We start from the raw sequence: 17,108 nt of genomic DNA, 5'->3' as shown, positions 1-17,108 counted from the left end.
ATATGGTACCATTTTCAACTTTGTGCAATCAGTCATTTAGGAGTTGCAAAGTGACACACAGACACTGGATATTATTAAAGAGATATGAAAGAAATTTCAGTAGAGTAAAATACATGGTGGCAGCAAGACATACGAACCACTCTGTATGGGCATTTGTACGCACCCTGCATTCTTGCGAGTATTCTGTGGCTTCTCCCATCAGATTGCAAAAATCCTACAAAAAGGAGAGACTTTTGTTTCATTTTCATCAAGCATCAATCCATATAACTCTGCCTCATCTTCATGAAAATGCTAATAATGATATATATATATATATATATATATATATATATATATATATATATATATATATATATATATATATATATATATATATATATATATATATATATATATATATATATTGTTACGGCTGTGGAAATTCGCAATACACCATAAAGGGTCCTAAGATCAGTTATGACGCTAAGTTTATGTGCAGATAGTTCCCCACCTTTGTTTAAAGGGATTTTCTTCGTGTTCACCAGGCTGCGACTCTTTGAGATAGCTGTTTTTCTTTTTCTATTGTTATTTTGAACAAACCTCCACGCAAGCAACAAGCCGTGTTGAAAATCGTTGAACGAAAAAGGGAACCAAAAGAGTTCCGATGGGCGCGCGGATTTTTCCCACCTGTTTCTCTGAGGAGTGTGACGGAGGCAGGGGGAGGGCAGGTCGCCGCCAATTGGTGGATGAACAGCGTGAGGCGGTCGGGGTGAGGGAACGCCCCTTTTCGGGAACCTTCTCGAAGGGAGGTGGAGCCGAAATCAGGGAGGAGCAAAGGGCGGAGCCCCGCGCGATATAAGGCGGACCATGCGCGAGGTCCATGAGCTCTCTCTGTCGGGGTCGAGTGCTCCTCTCTCTTGGTGGCCAGGGTCGAGCTCGCTCTCTCTCTCTCTTGGTGGCCAGGGTCGAGCTCGCTCTCTCTCTCTCTTGGTGGCCAGGGTCGAGCTCGCTCTCTCTCTCTTGGTGGCCAGGGTCAAGCTCTCTCTCTCTCTCTCTCTCTCTCTCTCTCTCTCTCTCTCTCTCTCTCTCTCTCTCTCTCTCTCTCTCTCTCTCTCTCTCTCTCTCTCTCTCTCTCTCTCTCTCTCTCTCTCTCCCTCTCTCTCTCTCTCGGTGGCCAGGGTCGAGCTCTCTCTCTCTCTCTCTTAGTGGCCAGGGTCAAGCTCGCTCTCTCTCTCTCTCTCTCTCTCTCTCTCTCTCTCTCTCTCTCTCTCTTAGTGGCCAGGGTCAATCTCTCTCTCTCTCTCTCTCTCTCTCTCTCTCTCTCTCTCTCTCTCTCTCTCTCTTACTCTCTCTCTTTCTCTCTCTCTTTCTCTCTCTCTCTCTCTCTCTCTCTCTCTCTCTCTCTCTCTCTCTCTCTCTCTCTCTCTCTCTCACTCTCTATCTCTCTCTCTCTCTCTCTTGGTGGCCAGGGTCGAGCTCGCTCTCTCTCTCTCTCTTGGTGGCCAGGGTCGAGCTCGCTCTCTCTCTCTCTCTCTGTCTGGGCTGTCGACGTCACTCTCTCTCTCTCTGGTCCTGAAGCCCCTTCTGCCCTTCAGTCCTTCAGTCCTTTCTTGCTCGGCTGTGGGTCGTGAAAGCACCAGCAGCAACGCCGGATAGAGCTCGCTGACCATGCCAGGGGCCAGAGGACAGGCGCGGCTACGCAAGGCCATGGGGAGTCGACGTCGTGACCTGCCCACCATCGTGCCACGAGGGCGCGGGTAAGACCCTTCGGTCTCGTGGGCCTTTTCGGTCATCCACGGCCCACGACCATAAAAGGTTTACGAACCCCGTCTACCCCCTTGCCTATGAGAGGGATTTTCTTTGCTTTTGTATGACTGCTGTGGTGCCGTGTCCCTATAAGTAGAACTGTGTAAGTGACTGTGCTTGTAAATAATAGTCATAGTCGGTAGTAGTACTTTCTATTTGTTGCTTGTAAATTGCATGACTGCCTTACTTGTGTTGTGTGTGTGTAATAATAAATGTCCTTGTGTGAAATGTATCTCGTTCGTTGCGTCTTCTTTCCCCATTTAAAATGCCATCTTGCATTGTGGAATGAGTATTGGGTTTTAAACACCCGATAAATAATCACATCCTTCGAGGTCGGCGATAACACCGCTTGGTTATCACTGTAGCACGGAACAGACCGCTTAAGCGGTTCGTGTCCTAGGCCGACCTGCGGCGAGGTACGATCGCCCGGTCGACTACTCGCGCAGGCACTTAGGTCGGTTGAATTTGGCAAGCAACCCTATCCTGCGTGGGTGGGCAATTGGCACGATTGTGGTGAGGTTAAACCCCCACCCGTGACTGGCTCCTGGCGGGAGTTCCAGGAGAGTCACGACTGAATTGTCCGTCCGGTGGGTGACGCGGTTGTGATTGGAGTTACGCAATCGCTCGCACGCTAGGCGGGCCAGAATTCATAACAATATATATATATATATATATATATATATATATATATATATATATATATATATATATATATATATATATATATATATATATATATATATATATATATATGGAGCAAGTGTAGGTATGCATCATCTACTCTTCCGAGAGGATTTGACCTCGGAAGATGAAGCTCAGGGATTAATGAGGACACCCCTAAATTATGCATGTGCAAATTTAATCTCATTGGATGTAGTTTTGGAAAAAAAGTATTTCACCCATCTTGGCATTTTCTTCCTTCGGGGCGAGGGGTAGAGAAAGGGCGGGGGGTGGGGGGGGAGGGTACAATTGCTATTAACCATGATGCATTTTATATGCATAGAAGCAGTACACACATTTTAGCTTCATATGCGTAACCCGGGTTTAATTATATTTTCGGGAGCGATCAAAGCAGTGGTCTGTGGCCTATACACCGCCTACATAAATGGATGCGTCAGAAGAACATGTTGTACGCTTGGAACAAGATCACCCATCGGGTGGGTACTCAGCAATAGTATTGAATCTATTGACAGTGAAAGATAATAACATGACCCCTTCTGGCAGCTCATTTAGGGAGTGGGCACGTCTAGTAAAAATTGTTTTTTTTTTAAACCAGCCTTTTTATGGCCATTTTCCCCTGCTGAGCAGGGGTTAGCTTTTTGCAGGCTCCATGCAATCATGGTTCTCTTCCTGAGGCAATGTTTTATGGCTGGATGCCCTTCCTGACCTCAACCCTGGTCGCCTCTTACGACACACAGGGATATGGTACACCTATTCTAACCGGGGCATTCACCGGGACCAGTACACTGGTACTCATTTTGCCGACCTCGGAAGGATGACAGGCTGAGTCAACCCCCTGGTGTTAATTCAGTGGTAACGGGGCTCGAACTCAGAACTCTAGGATCCCAAGCCAGCCACCCTAACCACCAAGCCAACACCAGGCTTGGGCACTTCTAGTAACTAGATCGTATTCAGAGAATACTTACCCTGCGCAATCAACGGTTTTGGAGCTATAGAGGTGCAACGTTTTTCAGTTTTTCCAAGATGGCGCCTGTACTAAATGACCTATGACATCATGATTATCATCAAAATATTCTACAGGAGGAGGTTGATCCCTTTGGTGAAAATTTAGTGTCCATCAGACCAACAGGTGCTAAGAAAAAACAAAATTCATAATGATCGGATAAGTGTTGTACTTGTCGAATTATGACGTCATGAGATCATGACCCTTGCTTACATATAAACGTCATATGACCCTTACAAAGAATGTTAATGCAGAAGGAAGCCATTAGGCCCATCACGCCTACACAAAGGTTGTTAACCTATGGTTGTTTCGTCCGTGCGCCATCATTTTTAAATGCTGATCGTCAAGCAAGGCATCAGCACGTACCATTTAATGCCTTTTGTAAGACTCGGACGGGATTTCAAGTTTCAACCCCCGACCTCCCAGACTCAAAGTGGATGCTCCAATCATTACACCACAGAGTCTGGTGTTCTCCTCCTTCCTCTCTGAAGCTCCTTTGTGGCTTTTTGACATTGTCTTTGTTCACTTCCTCCAATCTTCTCAATCCCATTTCACTCATCTATGTCTAATTTTCACTCTTGCATATAAATGTTTCACATCACGGCATATAATCGAGCATCCAGCACCGATCAAGTGAACGTTTTGTTTCGCCACATCCCATTTAACGTCAGTCAGAGCCAAGAATATTGAAGAGCTGAAGCAGTGTTGCTGAAGCACTCGTGTTTGCTCATCTTTTTGACAAACTAGTGGGACCGTTGGTCCATTGGACGAAATTTTCATTGGTCTTTCAAGGCCTTGTAGCATACCTGCCTGCTGTACTGTTTGAGCACGAGTTTGCCTTTCACCAAGCCCAGATGTGCTTGGGCCAGGGTGGAGATTATACATTAGTTATTGATATTATTATCATCAATATATGCTTTGTTACAATATTCTCATTGATTTTGCTATTTATTTTGTAATTAGAACGACATGCCGCAGAAGGACCGATTAAGTTGCTCTTTATACACCTTAACATGGGAATTCTTCTGGGTTTTTTTGTAATTGTTTAGCCTAATTAGCTCAGGAGATCATGACGATCATTTTGGTGTGTCACATTCCACCACATCAAAAAAGCTCCAGCCACACACATGCGCGCACGCCTCGTCCATTTATAGAGGATCTCTATTATTCAGGAAGGATAAAATGCTCGTACCACAGATTTCCCAGAGCGTTGCACGGCCACAATGCGGTTGCCTGGAGATAACTTGATCGATTTTATCTCTCCCTTGTCTTCAAGCCTACAAAGACAGATCTCTTGGAAAATGTGACTTCAATGAAAGACAAAGTGGTTAAAAAAAAAAAAAGTACACAACATCCCACGACCCTAGTCCTCAATAAAAAAGAAATACAAAAAGAAAACACCAATCCCACACTTGCCCTTGAATACAATGGCCATTGGAAGTTTCAGCCTGTAAACATTCTTAATGTAAACACATAAATAATTTATTAATAAGTGCATGCCACAGGTATCTTTAAGCGGGGGGGGGGGGGGGGGGTTGGACTTCTATTCCATGGTGTAGTAGGAGCTGCTTTAAACTGGCAGAAGGAAGAACAAATGAAACCTACATGCCGATAGTATTGTTGTGGAAATGACTCTCAGTGAGTTAAAGATGTTTAATACAGGATAGTTATTTCCTTAACGAGTGTCTCAGCATAAGTGTATAGTAATTAGATGTGATATTAGATATGTGTGATATCAGCTAATACAGGTCTGGTAATTAAATGTGATGTTAGTTGTGTAATCATTAGACTATGTCCACCTTCCCTATTGTGTTTAAATCATCAACCCTTTTAACCCAATTTTTCTGTTCTGCCCTCTTATTCAGTCTTTTTTGTTCTTTTCAGCATTCTATTTGGCCCGAACTGCAAGTTTATGTGGCAAAACGAACCGAAGTCTTAGTAACGGGACTGTGATGGTTCGGAGTCCAGGGTGAGAGGTCACGGAGAGGTCACTCCGCCCACTGGACCAAATGTTGCCCAATGGTGAGTGAGAGGCGAGGGGCGTGAAGAGTCAGTGATGTGCGCAGAGACTATATTAAAGATCGGCTCGAGAAAGATCGGGGCAGAGAATTTGGGAAACGTGCAGCAGAAGGCTGCGTCGCCATGAAGGTCCTAGATCGGAAACTCTGCTCTGCCTAGCCGAACCGCTCCGACCCAGAAAGAGTCACAACTCCACTGCTCTCCTCACTCCTCACGCTCAGACACAATTGGGGTTCCAGAAAGAACACCTGTTCGCCAGACTTGACCGATTTGAGGAACACTTCTTCTCTCCTGTCTGTCCCCAGATCGATCCATCTCAAGTTGTGTGTCTGAAGGCCCAAAATGAAAAAGTTAATCAAAGATCCCATTCGTTTGTTGACACAGTGGGCACACATGTTCGGTAGTGAGTTAAGGGGTTTGTCTTATTATTGACTCGCAAAAGTACCCAAGCCTGGCGTTGGCTTAATAGTTAAGGTGGCTGGCTTAAATGTCAATGCCTTGAGTTTGAGCTCCCGTCGTGCCGCTGAAATAACATGAGGTGGGTTGACTCAGCCTGTCATCCTTCAGAGGTCGGTAAAATGTGTACCAGCTTACTGGTAACAGGGGCACTGCAACAGCGGCGCAATCACACTTCCATAAAAATGATGCAATCAGCAGCCACGGGCTGCATATGAAACAACAACAAAGTAAAGGTTCCCGGCGTTGTCGGGCAATGCCGTGTCGCTCCTCGAACCCTTCCCCCTCCCTCCAGACTCCCATCGCACCCCTTCCTCAGGTGGTGTTGAGTGTACGAAAGTGGACATGTACATTTCAAATAACTTTAAAGTGTATGTGTACATAACTTCTTTAAAGTGTATATGTACATAATAAATCTCTCTTGGATTTCCCCAGCCTCCCGACTAATGACGTACGCAGGCATTTCATGACCAAGGCAGTTTTAAAGTTTATTTACTTCACATAATATGTGAATTGCACGTCCATCAGTGTGTTTATAAGCCTTGAAAAGTCAGGCAAAAACCAAAGGTTTTAAAATAAATAAATAAATAAAAATTAAAGCCCATTTTCTATCCTCTGCATTATGAGAACGTACCTTCATTCGGCGGTGTATGTTAGACCGCTGCCACAATTGATGCAAACAAAACATGCATTACCTCATTTCCTCTGCACGAGTTGGAATCAAAATGTACCTTTGTTTCCTCAAAACGGTACCTTCATTTAATGAAAGAAGATTGGTTATTTCAGTCTTCAAATGTACACCAGAGGCCTATGCACCCCATTCAAAGGAAGCCATTTTTGATCAGGCCAAGACAAAATTGCAGATCAAGACCACTGCGAGGTGAACCAGGCTGACCAAGGACAAGCCTGTTTTTTTTTTTTTTCATGAAGTGATGAGTTAATTATCTTCAAAAGGGGTGTTTCAATTTACCCAAATTCCCAGTTTTCATTCATGCCATCCCTTGGGGTTCCTTACTGTGCATGTAAAGTTTTGGGCTGTGAGGTTTCATGGTTTTAGAGTTATGGAAGACAGATGCACGCACGCACTCATGCACTCACGCACACACACCTTCTTGCAACTTTTATTAACCACACTTGGTCTTGCTAGTGAATGCTCGCTGCTGTATTTGGTGATTTTCCAAACTCGTTAAGAGATTAATTGGTTGCGGTCCACACCGCGTACAAGACCGCATCATGTAACTTAGGTTGCTTGGCCAAATATTACATCCAGTCACGTGATGGCTATCAGCAAAACACTGGGCTGCTTTGAGGCTTCTAATCTGCACTGCAATGTGGGCTTCAGATGCAGATCTTGCAGGGAGGTCTCGAAGCGGTTAACTGTTGTAGTTGCTTGGACGGGAAAATGGAACGGACCGATGACCATCACAATATTCAACTAGAACGGCACACGGAAGAGCGCATACCTCGGCCAGGCTGAACAGTTTACATTATGTATCCCCCTGATAGGCCAGATCTACATCCGAACTTCACAAAAATACAATCAATTCGCCCTTGTCAGCCACCCAACCCATCCACCAAATTAAGGCTGAATGCGTCTGAAACATCATGGTATACATCGATTTTGGCCCCATCTCTTAATGGTGAAGAATCACTTTGAAAAAATAAAAAAAAAATTTGTTGTATCCGGATCTAGGTCCAGATCTTCAACAAAATTGGAACAATTCGACCTTGTCACACGCCCAACTTGGCCACAAAGTTTCGTCCGAATCTGTCCATAACTTTTTGAGATATCCTGCTCGCAGCCAAACAACCAGGCAGACACACAGACAAACAAGAGACGATGTCGTGCAGAGCACAATACTTGCAGAATCCATAAAACAAATTTGACCTCAAAAATAATAGCCCGGTTGAATTCATTGACCTGAAATATAAATCCTCTTCAAATTTCAAGTCAATCGGATGAAAAAAATGAGGATTTTAGAAAAGCCAACGAAGTTGTTGACCTTCTGACCTCAAAAACAATAGGCTTCTTTGCTTATGTCAAACTCGACCACGTGCTGAAGTTTTGTGAAGATCCGTTTAAAATTGTGACCCATCGGCAACTGACAGACAGACAGACAGACAAACAAACAAACAAAGAAACAGGTGGAAACATAATCTCCATTCACCTTCGGTGGCAGAGGTAACAATTGGAAAATATACATCGTGCATCCATACTCGTCTTTGAGCTGTCGAGACAGGGTTCAAATCCCAATCCAGATAAGAACCGTCACCCTGGTATTTCACAAGCAGGGTGAGGCATCAAAGTTTGTACCGTCTCTCAGACGGACGTTAAGCCAAAGGACCCGTTTTACCAGCAGTGGTCATTAAGTATCCCACAAAGTCTTTTGCAAAAAAAGGCGAATTTATCACGAGCACCCTGAACAAAATACTAATTTCTGAATAAAATCATCTTCAATCGAATGTCACGCCTGGCCAGCCTCTATGTGATTGACGCGAGTCAAAAAAAAAAAAAAGACCCGTTCACCAGCCAATCCCACAATACGGTGGCAATAATCGGGGCTGTTAAAGAAGTTGTGGATGGTAAAAACTCTCATACTAGGTAACTAGGTACAGAGGAAAATAGCTCATGATACCCCTTACTCTTCAGGTTTAATGTCCAAGTACACGGTGGTATTACGCAGGATGCACATCTAATTGGGGAGCGACAAACGCGCGTGATACGTGAGGAGTTTCACAGCCCATAACCGACAATACATCGTTGAATTCACGTCAATCACTCGAACGTTCACCAAAATTACATTCGCTGCCTGGCGGGGAATTTTTCATACAATATTGAACTTTAATAATCATCATATCGAATGAATCTTAATTTCTGATACATCGCTTTTTGAAATCTAATAAACTTATGGGAAACGTAAAGTTTCCCTTTAAGTCTCCGAGAAAGCTTCGAGAAAGAGAAACATGAAAAGTTGAGAAACAGCATACCGGAAGCTGATGGGTTGCTTCTCATCTAATCCCCGAACCACCACACCGACTGCTCCGCCTGCTCGCACCGCAAATACCTGCTCACCACAACACGCCACGACTTGTGAACGGTTAAACACAATGTGATAATACTCACACTCGTTGGCACTGACAAGTTCTCATCTTATTGACCTCGTACGAGGAAAGGTCTGTGGAAGATCCATATGACCGTGAAGGTGGAATTGTACATCTCATGAAGAGAAGTGGCAAAGGGAAACTTGGGGGTAAACGTTACTTTGGAGAGAAGAATTGCAATCAATTTCACTCCGTAATGTATAACAACAAGGCCTTGGCTAAAGTTCATAACAATTAGAAGTTTGAATTGATCTTCTGGCTGAAATTATCCCTGAAGCAATGGAATGGTATCCTGAGGCCCTGCTAGCATGTGCCGGTGTCGTGAATGTCCAAGATGGCACCGGAAGGTTCTGGGGACGGTGTTACAAGAAACAATCTCAGAAATGCATGGACAGATTGAAAAAGCCATCCGACGAGTTTGGTTATACATTTGTGCACAACATACACGAGAGCAGGAAGAGGAGGCAAGTACAATAGGAAGGGAGAGGGGAGTCAATTTTGGAAGCACGCAATTTATCCGAATGCTGGAAATTAAAATTTTCCTGCAAAATGTTGGATATCGTGTCATGTTTTTTTTCCCCGCTTTGTCTGTGAACTTTGCACGATCATGTTAATCACCCAAAAATAATCTCCTGGGATTTTCAGAGAAGAATCGTTTCAGGTTGTAGCCATACCAGTACGTTTGGTGCACCTGGCGGCGCCACTGTGGTCGGCCAATTCAGAACTTCCAACTTAAAATTCCTCAAAAAGCAATGAACTTTTGAGACTTGTGATATTCGAATGAACCGCTGAGAAATGCCACGTCCTCTGCAGCGCATCGTCCGTTAGGTGTGAACGTCCTGGAATGTTACCAAGTGATGCAGACAGGTGAGCTGGTTTTACACGCCAATGAAGTTGAGGTGGCCTCCACTCAATTAGACAGGGCTACTGTGATTTTATTTTTAACCTCCCAAAAGGGTGCACTGAAGCACACACACCTGTATGATGACTAGTTTCTGGAAAACATGTCAGACACGACCCTTTCTTTCTCACAAGTCAGTGGTGCCTTTGTATCATGTGGTGCAAATCTACCGACGACAAATCGTGTTTTTCATTGAATAACACACCCCAAGAATGTGACGTTCGGGCTCCTTAAATAATAATTTTAAAGTTACATCATGTGATTGCTTATGGGTGACGCAACCTTGCAATAGGTGAGCCGGCATGATGTCTGGTATTTCACAGGTTGTTACAGAACTACTCTCATTAGTGTTGGCCAGATCAATGTGCTACGTGGATGCATCATGGCTAGGCCTCACTGCTCGCCCAGCTGATGTCAGGAAGCTTCCAGGATGTCAGATGATGCTTCTAGGTGGAAGATGTCACAGCAAGGTGCAGGCATGATAGAAACGTACTACTTGGGCACAAGACGTAGCGTAACCGGTGTTTACTGCCGTTGTAATTGATCTTCTTCACATACAGTGTGTTAAACAAGAGGGCAGTTTATAAAATCAAACCAAATGCCTGGAATCCTTCATCCTTTGCTAATTACCTCCCGTTTTAAAGCCCAAGACTGTTCATAGATTTCTGATTTTGATGTACCATACTCTGGGACAGAGCGCCGTTGCTGCTGAAGCAGTTTCTTGGCAAAGGTTATGCTGGATGGTTTTCCATTGCCTTTCCAGTAGTAGTTAGGGCAGGAATTTGTAATCCGTTTCAGGATGCCAAGAGATTGCTCACCTACTCTTCATGAAGGACACGGTGGGATCTTTAGCGTGCACAAACTAACGACGGCAGACGGGACACCGAGTATAACGTCCATCCAAGGGACGGCACCCACATTGATGAATCACCCTGCCTGCGAAACACCAGGACGACAGTATCACTGGATCATGATTTAAATCCAGGTGACACACGTTAGAGGTGAGTGTGCGTACCTCCAGACCATCCTGCCAACCCTGTTTATAGAATCACAACAAAATAAACCACAAAACCATTGATCTAATCTGTGCTCAAACATTGCATCACGACATCACCTGCTTATTCGCTTCATCAAAGAACACATTGTTAACGGATGAAATCTCTTCAAACCGAACAGGAGTCCGACACAACTCCAGGTAACTGCTTTCCTGTTCCAATATCTCGCTTCCCGCCATGGATGAGCCTGCGGAGACAGGGAGGCAATCACATGAAACCGATGACACCGACACGGTGACCCAAGTACTCGGTGACGGCATTTTGTTCAACATCTCTGTTCCATATCTAAACCCCGCACTCGCTTACTGCAGGTAGTGAGAGATATACCACCACAACTCTCAACATATAATGTGGAAAAAGTAGTGGCCGAAAATGACCTCTTCTCTCAAAAAGGCATTGTGGGACACGATGGACATCTTTACATCCACATGAGACGTATCGTGCACATTGACATCGAGCAGAATGGTCGTTTTTAAAAATTCGACCCAACAGGAACCAAATCCAGACTAAATGGCATTGCTGTTTACAACCACCTGATCTATCTTACTACCTTACTAGCTATGTTACTACCTTACCAGCTATCTTACCAGCTATCTTACTACCTGTGCATGTTGTCAGATGATACAAATCACACTGACACTCAATGACGGACTTCAGGAAGAGGACTTTTAGAATGAGATTCGCTCATACTTCGCAGGCACCATGAGTAATGGACATCAGGTCTATTGTATCAACTGCCACACACTCAATAAAGTAAGTTAATCGTCTGCCTAGGTTCATAGTCACCAAAAATAATTATAAAACTAATGTTCAGCTCGTTTTGAAAAACAAATCAAGCACCAACAGTCTGATAAATTAAATAAATTGATAATCGTAGATCAGACCAAATTCGACAAAAAAAAAAGTCATTGTCACAACCGTAATCACAGTCACAGTCACAGTCTCGGTCTCAGGCAGTCGACAGTGACAGTCTCGGTCTGAGGCATTCCGCAGTCACAGTCCCGGTCTGAGGCATTCCGCAGTCACAGTCCCGGTCTGAGGCATTCCGCAGTCACAGTCCCGGTCTGAGGCATTCCGCAGTCACAGTCCCGGTCTGAGGCATTCCGCAGTCACAGTCCCGGTCTGAGGCATTCCGCAGTCACAGTCTCGGTCTGAGGAATCTCGCAGTCACAGTCTCGGTCTGAGGCATTCCGCAGTCACAGTCCCGGTTTGCGGCATGCCGCAGTCACAGCCCCGGTCTGAGGCATGCCGCAGTCACAGTCTCGGTCTGAAGCATCCCGCAGTCACAGTCCTGGTCTGAGGAATCTCGCAGTCACAGTCTCGGTCTGAGGCACCCCGCAGTCACAGTCTCGGTCTGAGGAATTCCGCAGTCACAGTCCCGGTTTGAGACATTCCACAGTCACAGTCCTGGTCTGAGGCACGCCGCAGCCACAGTCCCGGTCTGAGGCACCGCGCAGCCACAGTCTCGGTCTGAGGCACCCCGCAGTCACAGTCTCGGTCTGAGGCACCCCGCAGTCACAGTCTTGGTCTGAGGCAGTCGACAGTGACAGTCTCGGTCTGAGGCATTCCGCAGTCACAGTCCCGGTCTGAGGAATTCCGCAGTCACAGTCCCGGTCTGAGGCATTCCGCAGTCACAGTCCCGGTCTGAGGCATTCCGCAGTCACAGTCCCGGTCTGAGGCATTCCGCAGTCACAGTCCCGGTCTGAGGCATTCCGCAGTCACAGTCCCGGTCTGAGGCATTCCGCAGTCACAGTCCCGGTCTGAGGCATGCCGCAGTCACAGTCCCGGTCTGAGGCATGCCGCAGTCACAGTCTCGGTCTGAGGCATGCCGCAGTCACAATCTCGGTCTGAGGCATCCCGCAGTCACAGTCTCGGTCTGAGGCATCCCGCAGTCACAGTCTCGGTCTGAGGAATTCCGCAGTCACAGTCCCGGTTTGAGACATTCCACAGTCACAGTCCTGGTCTGAGGCATTCCACAGTCACAGCCCCAGTCTGAGGCACCCCGCAGCCACAGTCTCGGTCTGAAGCATCCCGCAGTCACAGTCCTGGTCTGAGGCACCCCGCAGCCACAGTCCCGGTCTGAGGCACCCCGCAGCCACAGTCTCGGTCTGAGGCACCCCGCAGTCACAGTCTCGGTCTGAGGCATTCCACAGTCACAGTCCCGGTCTGAGGAATTCCGCAGTCACAGTCCCGGTCTGAGGCATTCCGCAGTCACAGTCCTGGTCTGAGGCATTCCGCAGTCACAGTCCCGGTCTGAGGCATTCCGCAGTCACAGTCCCGGTCTGAGGCATTCCGCAGTCACAGTCCCGGTCTGAGGCATTCCGCAGTCACAGTCCCGGTCTGAGGCATTCCGCAGTCACAGTCCCGGTCTGAGGCATTCCGCAGTCACAGTCCCGGTCTGAGGCATTCCGCAGTCACAGTCCCGGTCTGAGGCATTCCGCAGTCACAGTCCCGGTCTGAGGCATTCCGCAGTCACAGTCCCGGTCTGAGGCATTCCGCAGTCACAGTCCCGGTCTGAGGCATTCCGCAGTCACAGTCCCGGTCTGAGGCATTCCGCAGTCACAGTCCCGGTCTGAGGCATTCCGCAGTCACAGTCCCGGTCTGAGGCATTCCGCAGTCACAGTCCCGGTCTGAGGCATTCCGCAGTCACAGTCCCGGTCTGAGGCATTCCGCAGTCACAGTCCCGGTCTGAGGCATTCCGCAGTCACAGTCCCGGTCTGAGGCATTCCGCAGTCACAGTCCCGGTCTGAGGAATTCCGCAGCCACAGTCTCGGTCTGAGGCACCCCGCAGTCACAGTCTCGGTCTGAGGCATTCCGCAGTCACAGGCTCGGTCTGAGGCATTCCACAGTCACAGTCTCGGTCTGAGGCATCCCGCACTCAGTCTCGGTCTGAGACATACCGCAGTCACAGTCTCGGTCTGAGGCATCCCGCAGTCACAGTCTCGGTCTGAGGCATTCCGCAGTCACAGTCCCGGTCTGAGGCATTCCGCAGCCACAGTGTCGGTCTGAGGCACCCCGCAGTCACAGTCCCGGTCTGAGGCATTCCAGTCACAGTCTCGGTCTGAGGCATTCCGCAGCCATAGTCTAGGTCTGAGGCACCCCGCAGTCACAGTCTCGGTCTGAGGCATCCCGCAGTCACAGTCTCGGTCTGAAGCATCCCGCAGTCACAGTCTCGGTCTGAGGCATTCCGCAGCCATAGTCTCGGTCTGAAGCATCCCGCAGTCACAGTCTCGGTCTGAAGCATCCCGCAGTCACAGTCTCGGTCTGAAGCATCCCGCAGTCACAATCTCGGTCTGAGGCATTCCGCAGCCACAGTCCCGGTCTGAGGCATCCCGCAGTCTCGGTCTGAGGAATCCCGCAGTCACAGGCTCGGTCTGAGGCATTCCAGTCACAGTCTCGGTCTGAGGCATTCCGCAGCCATAGTCTCGGTCTGAAGCATCCCGCAGTCACAGTCTCGGTCTGAAGCATCCCGCAGTCACAGCCCCGGTCTGAGGCACCCCGCAGCCACAGTCTCGGTCTGAGGCACCCCGCAGCCACAGTCTCGGTCTGAAGCATCCCGCAGTCACAGTCCTGGTCTGAGGCACCCCGCAGCCACAGTCTCGGTCTGAGGCACCCCGCAGCCACAGTCTCGGTCTGAGGAATTCCACAGTCACAGTCTCAGTCTGAGGCATTCCGCAGCCATAGTCTCGGTCTGAGGCACACCGACGCCACAGTCCCGGTCTGAGGAATTCCGCAGTCACAGTCCCGGTCTGAGGAATTCCGCAGTCTCGGTCTGAGGAATTCCGCAGTCACAGTCTCGGTCTGAGGAATCCCGCAGCCACAGTCTGGGTCTGAGGCATTCCGCAGCCACAGTCTGGGTCTGAGGAATTCCGCAGCCACAGTCCCGGTCTGAGGCATCCCGCAGCCACAGTCCCGGTCTGAGGCATCCCGCAGCCACAGTCCCGGTCTGAGGCATCCCGCAGCCACAGTCCCGGTCTGAGGCATCCCGCAGCCACAGTCCCGGTCTGAGGCATCCCGCAGCCACAGTCTCGGTCTGAGGCATTCCGCAGTCACAGTCTCGGTCTGAGGCATTCCGCAGCCATAGTCTCGGTCTGAGGCACCCCGCAGTCACAGTCTCGGTCTGAGGCATCCCGCAGTCACAGTCTCGGTCTGAGGCATCCCGCAGTCACAGTCTCGGTCTGAGGCATCCCGCAGTCACAGTCTCGGTCTGAGGCATCCCGCAGTCACAGTCTCGGTCTGAGGCATCCCGCAGTCACAATCTCGGTCTGAGGCATCCCGCAGTCACAATCTCGGTCTGAGGCATTCCGCAGGCACATGAACTACACTTGTCACGCACGGTGCACGAACTCCACATACAGTCACCTCACAGAGTCACTAGCGTTCCATGTCCCTCACTTCCCTCTTCCGTGTTTGTAGTTGCCGAAAGTCTCAATATAATTTGTTCTTACGACGAAATATTTCACTCTCGTTTTGAATACACTTTTGAGCTTGAATTTTCTTTTCTTCCTCAAACAGCAAAATTGGGCAGTGTATAAGCTGCACGAGACGGAACCCCTTCCAATTTATTACCTCACCATCACCAAGAACTGAGCTGTTTGAATTATATAGACTAACGACGCGTGAGAGCCACTTCACGACGATGTAAAGCAAAACGTCTCCGTGAAAAAGGAAACACCATTCTAGCTGTGCAGAAAGACTTTGACACACCCTAATACAACGTCACGTTCCAGCTTCTTGCCTGCACCGACTCGGCAATCATTGACGCCAACAAAAAGGCCAGAATCCATAAATCAAAGTAAAACGAGAAAGAGCAATCAGAGATTGCAAACCCTCGCCCGAATTTTTGTGTGGACCCGTTTCTCGTGCGCATGCGCAGCCTCCCTTCAACGACATGACGTTTTTACGTTATTACGTCATTACGTTTTACGCCATGACGTCATTCAACACTGAACGCAATACCACACTCCTCCCTCCGATGCACGTGATTACAATATTGTGATGTAGGATCTGTATGACACACGAACTCGAAACCGGTGAATAAAACATCGAATCCGTTCATCTGTTCAGTTTTTGTTTTCACAACAGTTGTTACAATTTACATACAAAAGGAACATTTCCTGATTTATCTTCGTTCCTTTACGAGCAATCAACGGAAGATCAATCAACCGAACAATGTTTCCGACCGTTGGAACCGGAATAAACACAAAATGTACTTCAACCCTCAGGATTTTCTTTCCCCACAAACAACTCCCAAACCCCATGATTGTACAATTTGAGTTGAAGAACGACAGAGATAACCTGGATGGAGGTTTACACTCTCTAATGGACCTTCTGACAGGTGTTGGTGCTGCGGTTACCTCCTTGCTGCCTGCTGGTGAGGGTGAAACTACTGGTTTCTCGTTTACACGTTTTTTGTTAATCTCTTGGTTCTGGTATTGGATTTACCAATTCCTATGGAGGTTCTAAAGTCCAAACGAACAGGAAGACGAATCTCGGGGATGTCTCGTCTGAGGTGTACCTCAGGTAAGTAAATCTCTCTCGATCGGCTTTGGTGTTTGCTCTCGAGAGTCATCTGCGATCATCAGTGGTTATTTCCTGGTATCCCGGACCAGGTATCCGCTTCTCTTTTCCTCCCATTAAATTTCCAGCACGAACTGGCTGATCCATGTCATGTTGAGGAACGCTCCCGTGGAATCCATCACGTTGAGGAACGCTCCCGTGGAATCCGTCACGTTGAGGAACGCTCCCGTGGAATCCGTCACGGTGAGGAACTCTCCGGTGGAATCCGTCACGGTGAGGAACTCTCCGGTGGAATCCATCACGTTGAGGAACTCTCCGGTGGAATCCATCACGGTAAGGGACTCTCCGGTGGAATCCGTCACGGTGAGGAACTCTCCGGTGGAATCCGTCACGGTGAGGAACTCTCCGGTGGAATCCGTCACGGTGAGGAACTCTCCGGTGGAATCCGTCATGTTGAGGAACGCTCCGGTGGAATCCGTCATGTTGAGGAACGCTCTGGTGGAATCCGTCATGTTGACGAACACTCCGGTGGAATCCGTTAACTTGACGAACACTCCGGTGGAATCCGTCATGTTGAGGAACGCTC

General features: G+C 48.0%; 1 protein-coding gene across 8 annotated transcripts in view; it reads right to left on the bottom strand.

Moving 5' to 3' along the window:
* The window catches only part of RMC1 (regulator of MON1-CCZ1), a 50,076-nt gene extending 34,224 nt beyond the window's left edge, over window positions 1-15,852 (bottom strand). For 4 of the 8 annotated variants that reach the window (XM_085862591.1, XM_085862596.1, XM_085862598.1 and 1 more), the window contains exons 1-5: window positions 15,365-15,645; window positions 11,062-11,189; window positions 8,933-9,009; window positions 4,662-4,746; window positions 164-214 (exon numbers count right to left, since the gene is read on the bottom strand). In XM_085862591.1, the coding sequence (XP_085718717.1) occupies window positions 164-214; window positions 4,662-4,746; window positions 8,933-9,009; window positions 11,062-11,181 (333 nt within the window). In that variant the 5' untranslated portion in view covers window positions 11,182-11,189; window positions 15,365-15,645. Of the gene's footprint in view, window positions 1-163; window positions 215-4,661; window positions 4,747-8,932; window positions 9,010-11,061; window positions 11,190-11,604; window positions 11,888-15,338; window positions 15,682-15,709 lie in introns of those variants that run through there. The other 4 variants (XM_085862594.1, XM_085862592.1, XM_085862595.1 and 1 more) reach the window with 4 other exon arrangements.
* Window positions 15,853-17,108: the final 1,256 nt, after the last annotated feature.

This window comes from Eptatretus burgeri, chromosome 17 (assembly GCF_056783735.1).
Source record: "Eptatretus burgeri isolate ZD-2024b chromosome 17, Ebu_testis_v1, whole genome shotgun sequence".
Taxonomy (NCBI): Eukaryota; Metazoa; Chordata; class Myxini; order Myxiniformes; family Myxinidae; genus Eptatretus; species Eptatretus burgeri.
The sequence above is the reverse complement of the archived record's forward strand: the minus strand, read 5'-3'. Positions and strand labels throughout refer to the sequence as shown.